The sequence below is a fragment of the Lygodium microphyllum genome, chromosome 13 (genome assembly GCF_053477565.2).
Source record: "Lygodium microphyllum isolate KBCC chromosome 13, Lygodium_microphyllum_v1.1.10, whole genome shotgun sequence".
Lineage (NCBI taxonomy): Eukaryota > Viridiplantae > Streptophyta > Polypodiopsida > Schizaeales > Lygodiaceae > Lygodium > Lygodium microphyllum.
In genome coordinates, this window is record NC_141147.1 from 15,746,991 (window position 1) to 15,770,734 (window position 23,744).

General features: G+C 37.6%; 1 protein-coding gene across 1 annotated transcript in view; it reads left to right on the forward strand.

Moving 5' to 3' along the window:
- The window catches only part of LOC148026369 (YbaK/aminoacyl-tRNA synthetase-associated domain-containing protein), a 49,921-nt gene extending 28,560 nt beyond the window's left edge, over positions 1-21,361 (forward strand). The window contains exons 2-5 of the mRNA XM_087690802.1: positions 10,165-10,242; positions 10,340-10,424; positions 20,780-20,868; positions 21,003-21,361. Coding sequence (XP_087546928.1) covers positions 10,165-10,242; positions 10,340-10,424; positions 20,780-20,868; positions 21,003-21,140 — 390 coding nt within the window. The 3' untranslated portion in view covers positions 21,141-21,361. The remainder of the gene's footprint in view (positions 1-10,164; positions 10,243-10,339; positions 10,425-20,779; positions 20,869-21,002) is intronic.
- Positions 21,362-23,744: the final 2,383 nt, after the last annotated feature.

Here is a 23,744-nt window from a genome sequence, read left to right on the forward strand (position 1 = left end):
TTAAAAGGAAATGCATTTCTAGAGAGTATTTGTATGCCAGAAGCCAAATTCTACTTTGGGAGAATCCACTCATCCAAAAATGGACATGCTATCCACTACTCAACCCATATTGATTTGTAGATTGTTAGTGCTTCGTCTCTACCGTGCATACAATTGGGGTTAGTTGCGATGTTTCAAGAGGGGGGTATATTACTAGAATGAGAAATTAAGCTAATGAGCAAGCCATGTGCTGAAGTTTGGTTTAGTGAGCAACTCACTTATGATTAATGACCCAAGCATTAATTAGCCCATAATAAAAAGCAAGATTTGATTAAGGAGCGATTGGTTACTCATTTAGAAAGTTGATCTTGCCTATTTGGAGCCGCCTCCTCTTCCATTTAAGCAACCATTTTTCTTTTCTTTGCCTGTAGAAATTGAAGGTTTGAGCCATAGAACAGGAGTTAAATAGCACATATGGAGTGAGGACAACAACTAATTAAGCACGATGTTAAGTGAAGAGTTGGAGGTTTAAGTTGGCAAAATTTGAGGTCTCTCTATTAGAAGGGAGAAGTGGATAGGTTATTATAGCACAATGGTTTGAGATCCTCTCTTCTCCTTTGGGTTCTTAAGGCTCAAGCTTTGTGCACTTTCTAACAGCTTTGTTATGCAAAAAGTGAATTTCTCATAGTTTCATTGTTGTAAGAAATCCCTTAGTTGTGAGAGCAACAATGTGGGATTGCACAGAAACTATGTAGGACAATCTTCAAGGCAAATGCTCCATGAAATTAGGTTTAAATATTAGCTATCATTTTTAGGTTTGGCATATGGAGTGAAGACAACAACCAATTAGGCATGGTGTTAAGTGAAGGTTGGAAGATGATAGCCAGTTGTGGAGGAGAGAAAATAGAGACAATGAGAGTGTGCTGAAGCAAAAGAGTAGAGTGTACTTGTTGAACTGAAAGAATTAGAATGAAAAAGGTACAAGATAGGTCTAAGATAGACCTAGCTCTAATTCAACTAGAGTCAATTGACTCTAACTCAACTCTAAGAGTGGTGACACAACTTACAACATTAGTTGTATTCACACTAAGAACTGAAAAAGAACTAAAGACTAAAACATTGGGCAGTGTCCATAGAATTAGGAAATTCTAACAGCGCCTTGTAGTGCGAATGTGGTAAAGTACAGAAATGATCAATCACCAAAGAATAGCAAGTTTAAAGATTTGCGAAAAGCCTCAAACTGTTGGGAATAAAGGGCCATCGTGTCTTTTATATGTGCACGGGTGTGGACACACCCTTAGGACATTGTACTTTCATACATATATCTATCTAAAAACCTAAAGTGGTACACTCATCATTGTACCAAAAAACGTGTTCACTCTCTACTCTGCTCTCTTGCACTCTCTGTCTCTCTCACCACGCGTAACTATCTGCCTCGATCTTCGTGCCTAATCTTTCCCTACAAAGTGGTATCAGAGCCAATGGCTCACTCAAGCTGTTGAGGGGTAAATCAATAGGTGTAACAGTCTTGTGGACTGTTGAGAGGTGCAGGCGACACGTAGAGTCTCGTGTAATAGTCTTGTGGATTGTTGAGGAGCGGGCGACAGCTGCGTGACCAGTCAAGCTGTAGGACAGGTGACGGGCTGCACGACGGGGGCTCCATATGAATTGTCGACCTGCAGAACGACAGGGGCCTGCACGACGGGGCTCCACGATTGACTTGCGAATGGGCGACGGGGGTGACCAGTTGACGCGGCGTGAGGGACCTGCGACAGGCGCCGTGTCTAGCGGGGCAATCAATGTGAACGACAAACAGGCGGTGTCAGTGTCACAACGCACAATTGATGGGTGAACGGACGCGTCATCAAATTTTTTTTTCTTCAAAATCCTTTGAAATTTCCCCCTCTAACCAAGGTTTCGCACGCGTAAGCACAAAATCTCAGATTTGTGCAAAATCAGCTCGGAAATTTGGGGCTTTTCTTGAATCTGGGGATCTCAACACAGAATTGGACAATCTGACTCAGAAATTGCAAAGTCGGTGCACATTTGCCTGGGAATTTTGGGGCTTTTCACATTTCAGTGAAATTCTTTCAATTTCACTAAAATTAATGCACGCAGGACTTGAAAAATTTGGGGATTTGTCCAGATTTGGTGTGAGCAAGACGCAACAGTGATATGTCTCAGAAATTGCATGAATTTATGACATTTTGTCCCCACCATTTGGGGCTTTTCATGTACATGCATAAATTAACCCAATTTCTTGACATTGAGGCACATTGGACCCCTTGCAATTTGGGGCTTTTGCAGTTTGGGCAAAATTTGTGCAACATTTGGTCATTTTATGTACATGCAGGTTGAATTCCGCGCAATTTGGACATCATCACTTGGTAAAATTCGGGGGTTTTGCTGAAATTGCTTTATTTTGGCAAAATTGGACAGTCCTATGCATGACAAAGGAAATGCAGATGTGTGTTTGACGCTTTGAGCACAAAATTTTGGGGCTTTTGACCGTTCGTGTCAAATTTTATGCCCGTGGGTACATGTACAACAGAAATTGCAGCTGAAATTTTGGGATTTCTCATGTAATGTGATGCACATGCCCTTTGGAACAGCTGTAATCAGTTGGATAATGCTGTAGCACTTGGTTTGGTGCTTTTGAAAACTTAATTACAGATCTGAAATCTGTACTTCTGCGTGGTCATTTATTGCTGATTGGTAATTGTTTGTACCTTGGTCACTTGGGTGACAGTTTGGGCCTGCATTTGTTGGTTTTTTGGTCACATTTGGGCTGAAAACCATGGCTGGCAGCAATGACAGCAGTAATTTGATGCATATAAAGAAGCTTGAAGACGCACATAATTTTGCAGTGTAGCCAAAACAGTGCTACAATATGTTGTTATAAAAGAAGCAAGCAAAGCCGATCAAAACTAAAGGGGCAAAGCTTGTGGACATGGATCAGGACGATTGGGATGAGTTGAATGAGCTTGCATGCTGAACCATAGAGCTATCAATTTTTGATGCCTTGCTCTTCATTGAAGGTTTGGATTCTGCATATGCTATATGGACTAGATTGGAAGAATTGTATGCACAGAAGAGTGCTGCGAGCAAAGTGTATTGGTTGAAAAAGCTTATGGATTTGCGTATGAAAGAAGGTATAGCAATGTCTACTCATTTGAGTGAGTTTAACTCCATTTTCAGTCAGCTGGTTGCCTTAAAGCTCATGATTGATGAGGAATTTAAGGCTGCTTTTTTGCTTTGCACTCTATCAGAGAGTTGGGATACATTCAGGACTGCTATGAGCAATTCTAATGTGATCCTTTTATATGCTGATGTAGAGAGTGCTCTACTTATGGAAGAGATGAATCGGTAGAACAATGCATCTAGTAAGTCTTCCAGTGCTTTGCATACTAGGGGCAGATCACAGCAAAAGGGCAAATATGATGGCAAGGGATGTAGTAAATCACGTGGCAAAGATGTTGAATGCCATCATTGTGGCAAGAAGGGTTACTTTAAACGTGACTGCTACAAATGGAAGAAAGAGAAAGGAAAAGGCAAGAAGACAGATGATTGCAAGGAAGAGAAGAAGGACAATCAACCTAAGAAGAGTAGTGTGAAAATTGAAGAGGTGAATGTAGTCACTCATGACAGTGACAATGGAAGTGATGTACTCTTTGTGTCTTCACATTTTGGTGCACATGCTTTACTTGCATATACAATGATGACATGCATATCTGGATTCTTGATTCAAGTGCTTCCCTTCATGTCACCCCTCATCGTGAGTGGTTTTTCGCCTATACAAGGGGTCGACATGGTGTTGTCCATCTTGGGGACAACTATGCATGTGAGATTGCAGGTATTGGCATGTGCAGTTACAGTTTCAGTATGGCTCTATCTTTACATTTTAGCATGTACGGCATGTACCTCAGCTCAAGAAGAGCTTGATTAGCACATGGCAGCTAGATGATGATGGTTTTCATACCACCTTTGGTGATGGAAAATGAAAGATCTGTAAGGGATCTAGGGTTATTGCCAGAGGTTGTAAGAGTGATACGTTGTATCCACTTCATGTATCTAGTGTGCGTGACCATGTTGTTGCCGTGACCGAGCAGGCAAGTGTTTCTTTGTGGTATGGCCGGTTGGGACACATGAGTCAAATAGGAATGAAAGTGCTTTCTCGTTCGGATTACTTGCCTTGTCTTTGTTATGCTGATTTTGAGCATTGTGATCATTGCATTTATGGCAAACATGCACAAACGTCTCACAAAAAGTCTCTTTCTTTGAAATCTTCTCCTCTAGAGTTAGTACATTCGGATGTATGTCAAATGCTAGGATTATCTTTAGGGGGAAAGAAATATTTTGTCACCTTTGTCGATGATGCTACACGGAAAGTATGGGTTTACCCTGTTCGTAGCAAGGATGAAGTGCTTGACAAGTTTAAAAAATTCTTGGTATTGATTGAAAATCAGATAGATAAGACACTTAAGTGTCTTCGCTTTGACAATGGTGGGGAATATGTGTCCAAAGCCTTTCAGGCATTTTGTGATAGCAAAGGGATAAAGAGGGAGCTCACTGCCCCTCATAACTCACCCCAAAATGGAGTTACAGAGCGTATGAATCGGACCATATAGGATAAGGTCCGTACGATGCTGTCTCATGGTGCTTTATCCCATGGTTTTTGGGCAAAGGTTGTTATGACATCGTTTACTTGATTAATCGATCACCAAACAGGTCTTTGGGGAGGGGGGGGGGGGGAGTTCCCCAAGAAGCGTGGTCAAGCAAGCCACCTTCATATGCTCATTTGAAAGTGTTTGGCTGCGAGGCTTTTGTGCACATTCGTAAAGAAAAACACAGCAAACTTGAGCCAAAGTCCTGTAAATGCATTTTTCTAGGATATGGTGACGAGGGTGAAATGGGGTATAAATTGTGGGATCTCGAGAAAAGGAAAGTAGTATGCAGCAATGACGTTATCTTCCGGGAAGATTGCATGCACAAACAGCCCGAAAAGACTGAGGAGGTCCGTAGGGTTGTATTCCGGGAAGAAATACCTTTTGGACAGCAAAATGTGTCCGTTGTACAGCAGCAAATACCTGCTGTAAATAAACCTGTAAATGCAGGAAATGATCAGCCAGCTATTGCCCATGAAAATGAGCCATTACATGTGCAGGAATAGCCAGGATAGCAAACTGTTAATGCTGATTTGCGGGCTGAAATGCCAAGACAGCATGCTGAAAATGGAAATTTGCAGGAACAGCCAGCAAACAATGACCATTGGGTTAGGAGATCGTCTAGGGCTACTAGACAACTTGACAGGTTTGTTCTTGGTGCAATTAATGTGGCTGATTATGTCATGTTGATAGACTGTGGTGAACCGTCTTGCTTCAAGGAAGCAATGGACAAACAGGACAACAATAAATGGTATAAAGCCATGCTATTAGAGATGGAATCTCTTGAAGAAAATGGCACTTGGGACTTGGTGCAGTTGCCTAAAGGGCAGAAAATCCTTCCATGCAAATGGGTTTACAAAATGAAGGTCACTTTTGGTTCCTCACCAAAGTAAAAGCAAGATTGGTTGCAAAGGGGTACAAGTATGAGCATGGAATTGACTTTGATGAGATTTTCTCTCCTGTAGTCAAGATGACTACATTGAGAACCATTTTGGACTTGGTTGTAGTTGAGGATATGGAGCTTATACAGATGGATGTAAAGATTGCGTTTTTACATGGTGATCTACATGAAGACATATATATGCAACAGCCTAAAGGGTTTGTTGAACAAGGGAAGGAAAAAATGGTATGTAAACTCAAAAGGAGTTTGTGTGGGTTGAAACAAGCACCAAGAGAATGGTATTATAAGTTTGATACATTCATGTAGTCCCAAGGCTTTCATAGAAGTCAAGTGGATCACTGCTTGTACACCAAGAAGGCAGCAGATGACAGCATGATTATCTTGGTTTTGTATATAGATGATATGTTGATTGCTGGCAGGGATACTCATGCCTTGGATTTACTGAAGCAAAGTCTTCATGGCAGCTTTGACATGAAGGATCTTGGTGATACAAATCACATGTTTGGCATGCGAATACTTAGAGATAGATTGAAAGGCTTACTCTATCTATCTTAGCAGGGGTATATCTCCAAAGTTTTGCAACGTTTCAATATGGAGAGGGGGAAAACAATTGGGGTTCCATTGCCTCCATATGTGAAACTCAGTGCAGAGGACAGCCCTACATGTGATGATGAGAAGGTTGAAATGACCAAGATACCATATGCTTCAGCTGTTGGCAATTTGACGTATGGTATGGTTGCTACACGTCCTGACATTGCTTTTGCAGTGAGAGTGGTTAGCAGATACATGGCAACTCCTGGCAAGAAGCATTGGGATGTAGTGAAAGGTATTATGAGATATCTCAAAGGCACAAAGGAGTTGTGTATCTGCTTTGGAAAGAAGAAGGCATCTATTGTTGGCTTTACGGATGCAGACTATGCTGGTCATGCGGACTGCAGGAAGTCCACTTCTGGGTATGTGTTTACTTTCACAGGAGGAGCAGTCTCTTGGATCTCCAGGCTACAAAAGTGTGTTGCATTGTCTACTACAGAGGTAGAGTATGTGGCTGCCACTGAGGCATGCAAGGAGGCTTTATGGCTTTCACGCCTGGTGGGAGAACTTGGCATCTCAGAGTTACCTGTTCTCCATTGTGATAGTCAGAGTGCTATCATGCTAGCACGGAATCCTATCTTTCATGCAAAGACAAAGCACATACATGTGAAATATCACTTCATTAGAGATGTACTTGACAGCAAGAGCATTGAGCTTATCAAAGTGCATACAGATGATAACCTTACAGACCTTCTCACGAAGGGTCTTCCAGCAGAGCGGTTTGCTCATTGCTAACAAATGATGGAAGTTGGATAGATATATTTATTTAAGCTTTGTACATACTTAGACTTAGCTGATTCTTTTCTCCTCTTTAGGCACATTGCCTTTAGGTGGGAGGTTGTTGGGAATAAAGGGCTATCGTGCCTTTCATATGTGCACGGGTGTGAACACACCCTTAGCACATTGTACTTTCATACATATATCTATCTAAAAACCTAAAGTGGTACACTCGTCATTGTATCAAAAAACATGCTCACTCTCTACTCTGCTCTCTCGCACTTTGTGTCTTTTTCACTGCGCGTAACGACTGTCTGCCTTGATCTCTGCGCCTAACCTTTCCCTACACAAACTTCTCATGAGGTAGTGTTTTGGTGAAAATGCTTATAACATTTTCTTGTGTAGGAATGTACATCAAGCTGATCTCTCTTGCATGGCATCTCTCTTTGATATAATGGTAATGTATCTCAATATGTTTTGTGTAAGCATGAAACACAATATTTCGTGCCACTGCAATAGCATTCTGACGATCAGAAAGAATGGATGTAGGACCCTCCAATGGTAAATGTAGATCAGGCAACAATTTGTGCAACTATACACTTTCCATTGTTGCCGTGAAGGTTGTCTTGTACTCGGCCTCATAGGACGAGGTAGCCACTGTAGGTTGTTTCTTGCTTAGCCATGAAATGCATGAATGACCTAGCAAGAAACAGTGTCTACTAGTAGATTGCCTAGTATTTGCATCACCAAGCCAATTTGAATCATTATAAGCCTGTAATTGCAAGGCTTTCCCCTTGGGAAATAATAATGCATGTGATTGAGTACCTTGCAAGTATTTGAAGATTTGCTTAAGAGCTTGCCAATGTATATTCTGTGGGTTATGCATATACTTGCTCACTTGAGATATTACATACCGAATGTCAGGGCGTGTGTTGCAAAGATAAATAAGATAGTCAATAGCTTGGTTGTAAATCGCAACATCAGATATCTCTTCATCATTATGTATAGATAGCTTTAAGCCTGGCTCCATAGGAGTGCACATAGGTTTGCAATCTTGCATATTAAACCTATGTAACAACTTATTCACATATTGTAACTATGACATGATGATACCATGTTGATTTTGGGTGAACTGAATCCCTAAATAATAATATAGATAGCCCATATCTAACATAGCAAATACATGTTTTAATTCAGCCTTGAAATTTGCAATTTTTACTTTTGAAGGTCCAGTGAGCGGCATGCGATCTACATAAAGAATGATAATCAGCAAGTCCCCCTCTTCATTCTTAACGCATAGAGTGGGAGTAGTTGGATTGTTTTTGAACCCTTTGTTGGCTTTCAATAAAGATTCACACATGGGATTGTAAATCGGGCAAAAGTCTCAATTTTTGGCAGGAATGTCAAAGAAATTGTGAAATTTCTTTGAATTGGTTGTTAATTTGAACTCTGGAGAAAAAATTGACCAAAGCCCCAAATTTTGGGCAGCACGAGTTGAGATTCGGAAAGAGATAGCTGAAATGGATGGGAAATTGCACAAATTTTGAAAAAAAACCCCAAATCTGAAAATTAGGGTTTCACTATTTTTTAGGGTTTGCAGAAAATTGCAGGTAAGGTTGAGAATGTGGTGGGCAAAGGTGAGAAAATAAGGGGCAGAGTTGAAAACAGTAGCAACTCCTCCAAAACAGCAGCTCCTCGGGCTGTGTGCGGACTGTGTATGGGACTGTGCATAGGACTGCGCTCAGGCTGAAAACAGCAGCAGCTTGTCCTTCTCTTCCTTGGTTAGAGAGTTGGCTGACAGCAGTAGGACCTTATGTGGGGCAGCACTGGCTAATTGTGGCTGAACTGAATTTGTGCATAGAACCTCTTGCTTTGATACCAAATGTTGGAAAATTATAGACAGCTATGGAGAAGAGAAAAGAGAGACAATGAGAGTGTGTCGAAGCAAAAGAGTAGAGTGTACTTGCTGAATTGAAAGAATTAGAATGAAAGGTACAAGATAGGTCTAAGATAGACCTAGCTCTAACTCAACTAGAGTTAACTGTTGATCACCCATGATTTGAGCGAGGGTGTTAGCTGGTACATATTGTGGGTCTTTATGGTGGCCACGGCTTGGGTGTCTGGTCTTGTGGTTGGCTGGCAGGTTGGGCGACTCATTTATATGGCTGGCTGCTGGGTGGCACGTTGATCTTCTTTGGTGGTGCATTAACCTCATTGGTGGCACCTTTTTTGTCTGGCTGCCTTGGTTTTCTGGTCGGACCATTTCTGATGGACCTGCCTTCATGAGTGGCTTTTCCTTGTCTATATGTAGCCTGCCTCCTCTCATTTTTATATTTATTTTCGTGGAGATTGAGGGGGATAGCCTGAGCACTGCTGCTCACATGAGAGCTGTGTATCAGTGGGCATTGTTCTTGTGCTTTATGTGATGGGTTCCGCTGTTCTTTGTTCAGTATTCATGTCTTAATGTCTTATGCTTCTGCTTCCATTGCACAATCTCGGTACTATTGTTTCCTTGCTTGGAGAAGCTCTGACTTGTGAAAACATGGCCATTGCGGGACTCATCTGAAGGTACCACACTTGCAGTGTTGCATCTTTGGTCAGAAGGCTGGTGATTGTGGGACTGATCTGAAGGTACCATACTTGCAGTGGTGTATCTTTGGTGGTAAGACTGGTAAAACTAAGATGCATCTGTGTTGGGGCTGAGATGCTGAAAATGCAGCTCAAGTCCGATCAATCACAGCTGCTGTCAAATACGCCTTTGCAGTGACTTACTTTCGAATCTTCAAGCGAGGCTGCAGGGCTGGAATACACAGAAAATTGGACTGATTTGAGGTTGAGAAACACTCTGATACAAACTGTAACCTGCTGCCCAAGTGGGAGTTTGTCAAGAGTTCGAGAACATGATTGGCATTGTCTAAAGTATCTTTTTTTGTTGCTCTTTCTTGTACATGTACGTGGGTTCACCATGGGATTTGTCACTTGGGAAGCAGCATAGGTAGTGAATCCTTTCTTTTTGTTCGTCACTGATATTTGGAGCTGTTTTTTTTTTTCATCAATCTTCTTTCCCCGCTGTGGTATTAAATTAGATAGTTGTGTCTGTCTAACAGCTGCCACTGGGCAGTTGGGTTTTCAGCAGGATTCTCTGTCAGGTAGGGTAATAAATTGTAAATGTTTTGTGATTGTACCTGTATCTAACAATTGCCACCTCATCAAGAAGATGATCATAAGAGCTTCAAAGTTTGTCTTCTGTCAATCAACAGTCGAATACACTCGAAATGGCTTGCTTTTTCCAACACTGATTTATTGCTGCAGGTGAATACCCAGGCTCATGAGAGCATCACAGACTGCAGTGATTTCAAAAACTCAAAGTTTTATATGTTGATTGTGCAGGTTAGTTGATGCTCTCTCTTTTGAAAGGTGAGAACTATAATTGGGTTGAATGCCAACAGTGTGGCTGACATGACTTGTTACTTTTTTTTTTTGGCAGTACACAGCCCGTTTGAATGCAGAAAAAGTAAAACAATTTGTGTATTCACTGAATGATGGAAAAATACCCAAGAAGAGGTTCAATAGTAAGTTCATGTGTTATGCTTGGCTATTCTTCACTATGTTTTGGAGCCATATATTTTTGCTAAAAAACTGTAATTTGTTCTTGATTTTTTGGAAACAATCTCAAAGTGCTGTGCTAGTTCTTTATTTACAGATGAGCAGTTCTTTGTATTTTAGTTGGCTTTTGGCAATTGGTTGCATTTTAGAGTACCATCTCTTATAGCACCATTTCATATGCATTCAATGGAGCTGCAACTTGTACTTGTTGCTATTGCCCACTCTAACCAACTATGATCAGCAAAGCAAACAACATATTGGGATTTGGATGTATTACAAATCTCAAGAAGAAGTATGATTGTGAAATCGTGGTTTAAGCCCAAAACGTGGATTGTAATTCAATTTTTCTTAGGCATTGTCAAGTGTCCATGGCATCGGATTATTTGCCTCGATGTGACTTTGGAATGTTGAATGTATACACATGATAGCTCATAGATTTAAAATTCTTTGATACATAATCATAGATAGATTTAGATGTCATGTTTGTCATTGATATACTTTTATGCCAAATTATGAAATCCTATAATTTATTGTAGGATATCTAAATACGCCTATAAGAGACTAGTTGATTAGAGACTTTTTGTCATTTTGTCACCAAAATGAAAAAATGGACTTATTTATTTAATTAAACTTCACCAAGATTTTCAAATAAAATGGACTTTAGTTTTAGTATCCCTAGTTCTTGGCATGGTGAGCATGGCACATGTGGTGAAAGATTTAACACTAGGCATGCATTGGACAAGTGTTCGGGATACATGCTACACAAATAAGACAAAAGAATCAAGCTGTAATGTGAGACTTTTATTAAATTAAAAGTTTGCTCCTTAGAATTAAAAGTTTTGTTGAGCTTCACTTAAGCTATAATGTAAACCTTGTGTTTAAGTATGATCCAATAGTCATTAATAAAAACGAGATTTGATGAAGAAACAGATGACTATTTGGAGTTTCCTTTTTTCTCATTTGAGCAGCCTAAGGTTGCAGACAATCTTTCGTGCTTTGCTGTAGATTTTGTATATTTCAGCCATGGAACTCGAGCTGACATCATGGATTGAACGTAGAATAATAGCCAATCTCCTTCTCTTGGTAAGTATTTGAATCCAATTTCATGGAGCATTTGCCTTGACAACTATCTTGCATAGTTTCATTAATCCAATACCATTCTTTTTATAAATAGAGGGGTTTTCTTTCGACAAAGCTTTGATAAATTCACTTTCTTCGCAACAAAGTTGTGGAGAAAGTATACTAGGCTTAGATCTTAGTGGAGACGAGAGGATTGTACTATAATAACATGTTTTTTTGATATTTAGATTAATTTGAATATCTATAGTTGGTTGGAGGTTAACATTGAAGGTGACAAACATTGTGTACGGTTGGATTAGGTGTGTTGTGAGAAATTGTTGAAATACAATCATTTGTAATCAATTTCGAGCACACATCATTAATCTAAAGAAATATGAAAGGGGTGTCAAGCTTTGGAATGAACAAGTGTCATGTGTAGTATATGAGCACTCTAGCTTCATTGTGTGTGAATTTGTCTAGCTGAATTTATTGTTATGCTGAATTACGTGTTTGCTTAATTATGGTGTATTGCCTTTTGGGTTTTGCTAGACATCACCATCTTTTTGAAGGAGGTAAAATTATGGTGATCTTGAAGCGCAAACATATGCATTTTGACTTGTTGCAGTTTAGTTATAACAAGGTCTATACTCGCTGAAAACAATGTATAGCAAGGGGTGAATACCAAAAGATATTACACAATAAGAGTGAGAAACCAAAATTTCTTCTTGGAAGATACTAAGTACATGGTTTTGAGCCGTTGAATTTTGAAAATGCTTAAGAACAACAAGCAACAAATGTCATGGATGAGCATGTAGCTCAATCATATGTAACTACACAAGTATGAGGTACATATGTTCTCTTTTAGATGTTACACGTCACTTATTTAAAGAAAGAAACTTTCAAATCTTATACTCTAAAAATCTCTCAAATGGTTAAAAATTTAAGATAGTTATTGAAGACAAAATTGTTTCTTGCAAAATCTCGAAGCCTTTTACACAAACAGAATTTCCATTTGAGTAACTTTCAAAAATTATAACCTCTTAAATTTTAGGAGTCGCTATTATATAGTTTTACCGGTTCATGGTTTGTTTCTTCGATCATGAGTATTTGATTTTACTTTTTGAAATCACTCATCATATGCGCTTGTAGTCAATGCGACTATCTAATTGTAAAAGTCTTAGTTATTTGAGCTTTCTAGTCAAGCTGATCGCTTGACTAAACTTTTAATTTCTCTTGGGCATCTTGTCAATGACGACCTTAGTATAAATATAGGGCGTTTTGGTTATTGGACACCCTTAAATAGAAAGATGAACATTTAATCATATCTTTAAAAACTTAAATAATACAAATCGCATTTTAAAGTACGTGAGTATCAAATTATTTTAGAATCATCGAGTCAATATCTTGGTAACAATTAATATTCAAAAGGTTTATTATATCTTTTTTTTTTGAAATCGGTCTTGTTTTCAAGACGTTGCTTGATATATTTTTGATTCTACGGTTTTTTCATAGGTTGTAAATTTTTTTGAATAGTCTTTAAAATACTCTTTTGACATTCATTTAGAATCTAGATGAGAGTAGTTTTTCAATTTTAAAATGAATTTTTTATAAATGTTTTTTTCTCGTTTCTTGATCATATGAAAGAGTATTTGCTTTGGTTGAAGTATCTTCTCTTGTTTATCTACTTCAAATGGATATTCTATTACAAGCTTAAATGGAAAGGCTCTTCATAAGGCTTTATAAGAAAGATATGAAAAGTATTGTAAATTTTTCAATGCTCTAGAAGTTGTAATCCATAGTAGATATTATTAATCTTTTCAATGACTTGGAATGATTCATAATTTCTTGTTGTGAGCTTAGAGAATTGGAATGAAGGCTTGTTAGAACTTCTTAGACGAGCTTTGCCAAATTTCAGCCATATCCAATATCCTTCTTGTAAAATCAATTGCCGTCGATGCTTATATGTTACTTTCTTTTGTTTTTCTTAAGATCTTTGGATAGCTCATCTAACTTGGGCAAAAGCTGTATCCATATCACACACAAACTCATTAGCATGAAATATCTCCTTCTTTGTTTTGAGAATAGGTAATGAGAGTGGTTTTTCATATATGATCTTAAATGATTTTTTACCTATAGAAATATGAACTGTGTTGTTATAGGCATATTCTATCAAAGGTAAATACTTTTCCCTTGTTGGTTGGTCTCATGGCAATACTACTTCAGCATATCTAATATTGTGAGATTAACTATCTCACTTTGACAATTTGTTTGAGGATAATAATAAGAAGAAAATATAAGCTTTATATCTAAATTTTCAAAAAGAGCTTGCCAAAAGAGGTTAGTGGTCCGTGATAGAGATAATAAGAAGAAAAAAATACAAACTTTGTATCCAAATTTTGAAAAAGAGCTTGTTAAAAGAGACTAGTGGTCTGTGAATCTCTATCACCCGCGATGGATTGTGGTAATCCATGATACTAAGATTTGTTGAATGAATACTCTATCCATATGTTGAGACTTGATAGTCTTTTTGATTGGCATGAAATGAGCGTATTTGCTAAATTTGTCAATAACAGTCTATATGCCATTATTGCCATTTGTTGATTTTGACAAGCCAAAAATAAAATCCATAGTAATGCTTTTTTAAGGTTGGCTTGAAATTCGTAATGGTTGCAAAAGTTGTGCAAGCTTTTGACAATGAAACTTAATTTTTTTGTACACAAGACATTCTTTGATCAATTGTTCAATATCTCGTCAAAGACTTGGCTAAAAGAAATACATTTCAAGTGCCTTGGTTGTGGCCAAAATATCATGATGAGCAATGTAAAGAGCCGCATGATATTCTTTCATTACTTTAGGCTTGAAATTTTTAGTAACATATAACTTATTCTCCTTCAAAAGAAATCCATCTTTGATAACATAAGAGTTTATCATTTTATCAAGTTGTAAATTCTCTCAGATGATTTTAAAATCTTTATCAGAAGTATATATGTCTCTCATACTAGTGAAATTTGTATGATTAATTATGGACATTGCATGAATCTGAGGCCTTTTTTATAGGGTATCAGTTATCTTGTTTTGCTTTCTAGGAATATGTAGTATTTGAAAGTTAAATTGAGCTAAATAATTGGCCCATTATCAAATATGTTTTTCAAAAATCTTTGAGTGGTTGAGAAAATATCCCAAATTGTAATGGTCCATCTTGACAAGAAATTCTCCACCTAAAAGTAGTGTCTAATCTTTTAAAGCTTGAATGATGGCAATTAGCTCCTTTTCATAGGTAGTAGTATACTTTTTTTGCATTTTGCAACCTTCTGCGTGTATAAGCAATTGCATGCTCTTCTTGGTTTAAGACTATACTAATGCAGTCTTCTAAAGCATCATATTTCACAAAGAAAGGTTTCGACAAATTAGGTGTAATTAAAACAACTCTTTTGTTAATATAGAACTTTAGAGCTTCAAAAGCTTCCTTCTTTAGTTTAGTTTATTAGAATTCCATTGCTGTCTTGGTTAAATCATATAATGGTCTAGCAACCACTGTAAACCATTTAATGAATCTCTTGTAATCAGAGTATAATCCCAAGAAACTTGAAACTTCATGATCACTAGTCAATTCTAGCAATTCTTAACATTCTTGACTTTTTCTGGCTACATCCAAATCCCATCTTTGAATATAATATGGCCTAAGTAGTGAATCTCTTTTAGGAAAAATTTACTCTTTTTGCCATTTACATAAAATTTGTATTTGGTGAGTTTTTGCAATACCATTTTCAAGTGTTACTTATGTTCTTTTTCATCTTTTGAATGAATCAAAATATCATCAATGAAAGTACTTATAAACTTTCGATGTACTGTAAAGATTCTCTCCATCATTCTATTAAAAGTTACAAGAGCATTGGTGAGACTAAATGGTAGCACAAGAAACTCATGCAAATCAAAAGTTGTCCTAAACACTGTTTTATGAATATCTTGAGGAGCAATCTTTATTTGATGGTAGCGGCTCTTCAAGTCTATCCGATTGAATACTTTGGATCCATCAGATCTATTCAAGCTATCATCAATTTTTAGAATGGAAAATCAATTTTGAATTGTAATTTTGTTGAGAGCCTTGTAGTCCACACACATGTACCAAGATTCTTTTTTTTTTTTTTGCACCAAGAGGATTGGAGAGCAAAAAAATGAGGAACTAGGTCTTATTAGACTCTTTTTCAAGAGCTCATTCACTTGCCCCATAATCTTCTCTTGTTGTGTTGGGCTCACAGAATAGAGTGTTTTATTTGGAGGTGAGCTTCCAAGAATGAGATCAATGTGATGATCTTTTGGCCTCTTTGGTGGTAACTCGTCAAGTAAAAGTGTTTGCAAAATAATCTTTAAAGACTTTCGCTTGAACCTGTGCTTTAGCCCTTCTCTTTATCAAAGCTTGAATTTTTGTATTGCCTTTTAACTCCTTGTATCTTTGTTATCTAAGAAGTATACAAATACAGAGTGTCGGGAGCCTTCCGATTGCTCATCAAAATTCTCCTCTTTGCATCTTGACATGATAGGAAAGTTAGGCCCAAAGATCTTGTCACCCAAAAAAATTCTTGCAAAGAAGTTCTTGCTCTGATATCAATGTAAGTGCGGAAAAGAATGTGAGAGTGATAATACTCTGAATTTAATCAACTTGATCACTTATCACCATGAAAATGTGTGTATGTGAGAGAGAGAGAGAGAGAGAGAGAGAGAGAGGTTTTACGAAAAAAAAAAGAGAGAGAGAGAGAGAGGTGTTGACAACATGTTGAGAGGGGAATCGGTCCCTTCCCCTTTATACATGAATTTATTGAAACAAACCACAGATATTGAGTGTTTGAACCATATAGAAAATATGCTGATTAGTTGCAATTTTGAAAATTAGAGTTTTGAAACCCTAATTTTTGCAAACTCTTGCCAACAAGCTGATTTTCTTTGTTAGTGCTTGGATTAGATTAAAACTAAGTAAAAATTGCTTCTTGGATGAGAGATAAATAGGAGAATACAAGCATGTGGTTGAAATTTTAGCATGAGAGCTTATTCTAAATGAAGAGAGTGACCTCTAATATATAGGTGTGGGGCTTGGGTACTCAAAAGTGAAAATTAAAGGTTACAAATGATAAGTGTTTGTTGAAAATGATAAGTGTAGGAACACTTGTCTTTTCAAAATGACACATTTCCTCTTCTAAATATTATGTTACTTTTTAAAAAAAGAAGCTTCGAAATCTTATACTCTAAAAATCTCTCAAGTGGTTAAGAATTTGAGATAGCTACCGAAGGCAAAATTGTTCCTTGCAAAATTTTGGAGTCTTTGACGTGAACAGAATTTCCATTTGAGCAACTTTAAAAAATAGTGACCTTTTAAATTTTAGGAGTCACCAAATTTAGCTTTTGGAGAGCTTCATTATATAGATTTATCGGTTTATGGTTTGTTTCTTTGATCATGAGTATTTGGTTTCACTTTTTAAAACCACTCATTATATGGGCTTCGATGTGACTATTTGAGTGTAAAAGTCTTAGTTATCTGAGCTTTTTAATCAATCTGATCGCTCGACTAAACTTTTAATTTCTCTTGGACATCTCGTCAATGATGATTGAAGTATAATTATAGGGCGTTTTGGCCATTGGGTACCCTTGAATAGAAAGATGAACATTTAGTCATATCTTGAAAGACTTAAATAATACAAATCGTCTTTCAAAGTGCATGAGCATCAAGTTAATTTGGAATCATTGAGCCAATATGTCTTGGTAACAATTGATATACAAAAGGTTTGTTAGAAAAAGTTCTAATTCAGTTCAATTCATCACCCTTTTGCTCACATGTACTCCTTGTATGGAAAAATGATAGTTCATGGTATATCTATTCTATATATTATTTAGATTTGGTTCGGAGATCCCAAACCAATGAGAAAGCTCCCAAGCCTATGTGGCACAAAAAGAAGATATTTGGTATCCAACTAAAAGAAAAGTCTAATTTCTTTCAAGTGAATTCGGTAGTTTAGTTTCTTTCTCTATCTCTCTGAGTTCTTTCTAATGGCATATATCGACTAGTCATAAATGCAAGTGGTGCAAGAACACACACACACACACAAAGAGAGAGAGAGAGAGAGAGAGAGAGAGAGAGAGAGAGTGTGTGTGTGTGTGTGTGTGTGTGTGTATGTTATTTGATTTTGAGTAAAGTGAGTTTATGCATGATGGCCTAGAGTTATCTTGCATCTTGTAATCATGTAATTTGTGTTTTTTTTGTAATTAATACAATTACCTATTATGAAAAAGAGAGAGAGAGAGAGAGTCTAAACTTTGGAGATAATGTGAATTTTGAGATAAGCATGATAAATGAGAAATAAGAGTGATTACCATGATGTTGAAGCCTCCCTATCCAAGATGATACATACTTTAATCTCCGACATTGTCTCTACCATTGGATGATAGAGGAGGCCAATAGTAAACCTCTCCATATTGTGAAGCACTTTATATAGAGGAGTAACCGCGATGACAAGGGCCCTCACTTCAAACCAAAACTCCTTCTTCAAGCAAATCTGTTGAAGAACCTTTGCTTCTTATTGACTCAATGCATGACAATTGGACTCTCTATTAATGCCAAGTGTTTAGCTTGATTGTTGTTACATGGGAAATAATTGTGATACCATAGTCTTAGTAGAGATCCTTGCAAAGATTACAAAGAGCTAGGTGATCGGCCAACATAGCTGAAGCAAAATAGTAAACAAATTGTGGAGAAAGAGGTGTCAGTTGATAGAGACTCAAGTAAAGATCAGCAAGGATTAGAGGAGCATGTTGGTTGTGACTCCAACTATTTTGTTGTAGAGGACTTTCTGGATGATATGGGAGTCTTAGCTGTAACTAGAGCAGAAGCTAGAAAGAATAGGAGAAGGCTAGAGAAGTAGCTGCAAAAGAAGTGTCCAAGTTGTTGAAGAAAAAGCATATACCATAGATAGTATGATAGGTAAAAGAGTCTTGGGCTGTTGCACCCTTTGTCTATTCTTGATAAGCCTTGGTAAAGCATGTAAATGGATTTTGTATTTGATCTTTTGAGGACACTTACTAAAAATGATGGGATATTGACTATTATTTGTAGGTTCAACAAACATGCTCACTTTTAACCTATTTAAAAGAAGATCAAGGGTGATCATATGGCACATATATTTATGTAGCACATCTTTGCTGTGATTGAGATTCTTGGATGAGTAGTTTTTTTTGGAAGGGATTGTTTAAGAATATGGGTACCACATTGATATTTTTGTCGTCCTTCCATCCACAAATTGATGGGTAGTGGAGGTAAGCTTGATATTGTGGAATCTTTTGAGGTGCTATGTATAAATGCATAAGTCATAGTGAGAACAATTCTTGCTGTTGGTTGAGTTTGCCTATAATAATATGGTGCATCGATGAAAGGGGATGGTGAAAGCCATTGCCGCCACTAGCCCATGCAAGGAATGGTATGGAGTCACATATCATGATATGCACATAAAGAAACTTGATGAGAAGAGAGAGGTTTGACAAATCCTTTGAGCTCTTACATGCCAGTTGGGTGAAATATGGGTCCTCCATTCTACCAAATGGAAGAAGCAAGAAAGTGGGGATTATCAACATCCTCATTTCTTACTTGGTTGGTATTTATTTTCTATGGGCAATGGATTTTGATATAAGAGAAAGAAGAACCAATGGCTCCTTTATGTATCTATAGATAAGGCAAGTCATTCTTGAGGTACTGTGTTTAAATCTATTATCTTACAATCCGTATGTACATAAATCCTAAATAGATTTATTTACTTATTAAATTTATTCTTATTTCTATGACATGCATGTAATTATAGGTTAGCCCACAAATCGTGATCCAAGTTGTCACAAACAATGTCTCCCATCGTGTCTCTATGGGACAAAAATTCGAGGCTGAGTTTTCATCCATAGTATGGATACCATGCGCCAGTCACTACTTAGATCTTCTTGTGGAAGATATACGTATGTTAGAGTAGGTGAAGAGGATTGCCAATGATGCTTGTGAGATCATTAGTTTCATAAATGGCAAGGTTTGAGTACTTATGATTTATTGCTTGTACTTAGACTTGAACTAAATCATACTACATCAAACTATTTGCATCACGTTGAACTTGTCTACATCTTGTATTGAATTGTGTTGAACTTAATTACTTTCTGGCCAGCGTACAATGCATGTATGCGTAAACTACCCTACGTTGTGTCTCAAAGCTGGCCATACAAGAAATGCTTCATTGCCTTGACTGTAACATCATTGCTTAATGTCATGCATAAGGTGATGCATGAAGTTCAATAATGACTTTAGGCCTCTATTGCTTTGTGACACACAACCACCTATGCATCATAAGAAAGCCATCTTGAAGCACATAATGCTCATGCCTTTGGCCATTGCAAAGCTGATCATAAATGTTTGCAAAGTTTGAATCAGCAGTATAATGGTTTTTCATGGCATCCAACATCCAGCCACATGTTGATCTATAAGTTTTGGTGCTTGAGTTGGGAGGATGTGGAGATCATTCCATCCTCGGTTTTACCTAATTCATTCTTTCGTCGATTACAGTAGTACTCATGTTGCAGATCCTGGTGCCTGAGTTGGGGGATGTGGAGATCGTTCCATCCCTGGTCTTATCTAATTCATTCTCTCCCTGATTACTGTAGTACTCGTTGCAGATTATCATGGAATCAGTTTCCCATTATTTCATCGCATGTTCACGATTCACGAAGTATGGTTTCTCCAAGTCGACTTCTAACACACTCATGTTTACAAACATGAGGCTTTGGTTTTCAGGTCTTGATGCCTGAGTGTGGGCATGGGGATTATTCCATCCTCTTGGTTGTCTTTTTTCATTCTTTGGCTGATTGCCATTGTACCCTCATTTCACATACCATAGTATCTATTTTCTGCCCTGCCCTCTCATCTTCTTGTGTTCACCGTTCAAAGAGGTAGTGTTTATTTGAAACTTGCATTGCTATTTGCACTTGTAATACTCTCCTTGACTTCTAACTTTTTATGTTTATGAACCTGAGGTTTTGGTTTAGGGAATCTTGTTTGATGCAAGTACTTCATATTTATGTTAGTGGGGGATGGTGAAACTTGACAATTCTGGTATCTTTCTGTGCTTTTGATCTTTTAGAGAGATGCAGGATAAGTTTGGCTGCGTGCTTCTTAAGATAAAGGTATCATGTAAATCCAGTTTTGGTCTGTCAAACAAACATTGTCATGACATGCTTGTGAATGCAGTGAGACTTGCACCTGAGGATGAAGCTTACAGGTTGACAGGTTTTTCCCACAATGCGGTGACTCCAGTTGGTATGAAGAGCCAAATGCCTGTAAGTTCATATCATACAACAGCTTGGTAATTGGTTTCTTGCCTTTCTGTTGTCAAAATGTAGTTTGTTGATTCCTAATTGCCGTAGTTGAATTGGATCATAAGGTAACTGGTTATTCTTCTTGGGCTTGTCAGATAATATTGTCAGATGCTATTCCTAAGCTTCAACCCCAATTTTTCTGGCTTGGCGGCGGGGAAGTTGATTTAAAGCTTGGCATTGATACCCAAGAGTTTATCAACATGTTTAAGCCTTACATTGCTGATTGCTCTTAGTCATTCGATTGAATATATGTAACTTTCATGTCCTATTCCTATTCTTCAAATTCGATCAACCTTCCAGTCCGGAGCTGTAAGATGGTCTCATATTTAGGATAGATCTGTGCAGTTCAGTGTTTTTAACCCATAAATGTGTACACTAGTTGATCAACTTTTTACCATTAACACATTGAGAAACGAGATTTGGAAATAAAGAGCAAGCTGGATTCTATTCTGAACTGCATGAAGCATGGTATCATGTATAGGTCCTTTTTTGTCTTCAGAATGGTATAAAACTAGGTGAAGGTGTTAAAAAGCTGGCAAGACGATTTAATAGATGGCCAAAGTGAAAGAAGCTTGTGAAACATATGACTAATGATTAAAAAGAAATAAAAAACCAGCTTAAAATGAAATGCCTGTTGACAGGTAGAGGCAGTACCTCATAAATCTTTTTTTGGGCTTGTTCTTTGGTTTTGGGGAGAGCTGTATTAATTTCTTCAAGAGGCCAAATTGACCTATGACAAAAGAATATATTTAAAACTCATGGGCTTTGTATATCTAGATTAGGAGAAAGTGATTGAACAACATTTAGTTAGAACAAATGCAAACTACAGGCTCGATATGACAAGCTGCAAGGGGATAAGAGGATCAATATACACCTCATGAGCCTGTCCAACACAGACAGATTAAAACCTTGGGGTTGGGTTGCTCGACTGCATGCTAGTATCATTTGAGTCCTTTGGTGGTACCCCAAGCAATGAGGTGAAACCAAAATGCAGGCAATGCTTTTCATTTGCGAATGGCTCTATTGAAGGTGACTCTCCATAGTGGTCTATGTTGTGCTTTGATGCAGTTGTAGTTTTGGAAAAGAATTGTAAGAGGGATCTGGCTTACATCCCGAAGGTTACTTTAGAGTATTAAAAGTGCTGTTTATGTTAGCCCAACAAGGTAGTGATGATTTTGAGAAACCACCAATTGAGATGATAGTTTAACAAGGTAGTGATGATTTTGAGAAACCAACAATTGTGATGATAGTCCAAATTCCCCCTCAAAAGTTGGTAGTGAAAGTGCTTTCATGTGATAGCACATTGATCACCTAATTATGTAGTGCTTCTTAAGTGTTGGTTCAAGTTGGCTAGAGATAGCATTTTTGGTCCAAGGAAAAGGGGTTTTTACTTCAGAGGAACCAAGATGCATCTCTAATTGGTGTGAAAAGGTGTGAAGCTAGCCAATGGCATACTATATTCTTAAAGAGGTGTTTGAAACAGAATTATTGGGAGAGAGATTGACGATCTATGTATCCTTGCCAGTTATTGAATGATAACCTTGTTGAGTTTAGACATGATCTCCACAAATGGGGAGCCCAATATGTATTATGTAAGTGGAAGATGATCTCTATATAGCTGATGTAAATGTGGCCATTTGCTTGCTTTAAGAGATGAGATTGTGTACAAAATTGTAAATATGAAAGACAAAATGGGAAATTGATAGAATCAAGTACAATAGTTGAGCATGGCTCACACAAATACTTCACATGCTTCCTCTCTCCAAAAGATATGCAAGTGTAATGAGTGCAATCATACAACCCTTTTCATAGATAGGTGGGATGAAGATCAATAGGTTAAGACTTGAGGGAAGTTACAATGAATTAAGGTACAAGTGACCATAAATGTAGGGAATGATGGCTTTCAATACCACTTCTTAGAGCACATGGGAACATGCAAAGAGCAAGAACATAGTAGATTGTGGATACTCCAATAGTAGACATTGTTGGGTGCGCCTCATAAAAAAGCATATTGCAATCCAATGCCAAGACCCATCTGTGAAGTCATGGTCTCATGCACACAAGCTTCACAAGTAGTTTGTTGTGATACAAAGATTCGTCCACAAGAGCATTAGCATGTCAATTTCCTCATGGACCACAATAATATGTGAACTCAATGTCACATCAAACCCACCAAGGACATGAAACATCATCCATATGTTTTTCCTATTCCTCCACTTTTCCCTGTTCAAGCACGAACATGAGGGTTGCTACAATGTTATAGTTAAATGAAGATGAGAATCTAACCAAACTTCACACCTCATGATCATAGTGTTGACTAGTGATTTTACCTTTTTGTGATTCTACTTCTCTCTCTTGGAATTGGATGGGCTAGATGGAGGGAAGATCTTACACATGAATAGATAGCTCTATTGAAATAGCTGTGGTTTATATCAAGGACTTGTCACTTAGGGTTGAGCAATACCCTTGACAATTAAGTCAACATTAGTCTATTATGACCCCTTTACTTGAAGGGGATTTGCTTTGAAGGAATCTTTATTTGGCTTAGCATAGCATTGATTTGAGGTTTGCTTATATTTTTTCCTTGGTTTTTTTATGGTTTGAGGATTTTAAGAAAGTAAAGTGTATCGCAACCTTTTATGGAGCATTTGGTTGTTTTGTTGTTACCATATCTTGGCCGTGTTGTATGTGAACATGTACCTAGGATTGCCAATGCAAAATTTTTCTTCTCAATAGGAGGTTTTTTCCCTCAAATTTGTATATATGCCAAGTCATTCTAAGGCAAACTTAAGAGTCTTATAAATCCTCTACATTGATACTTCTCAATATACTTTTGT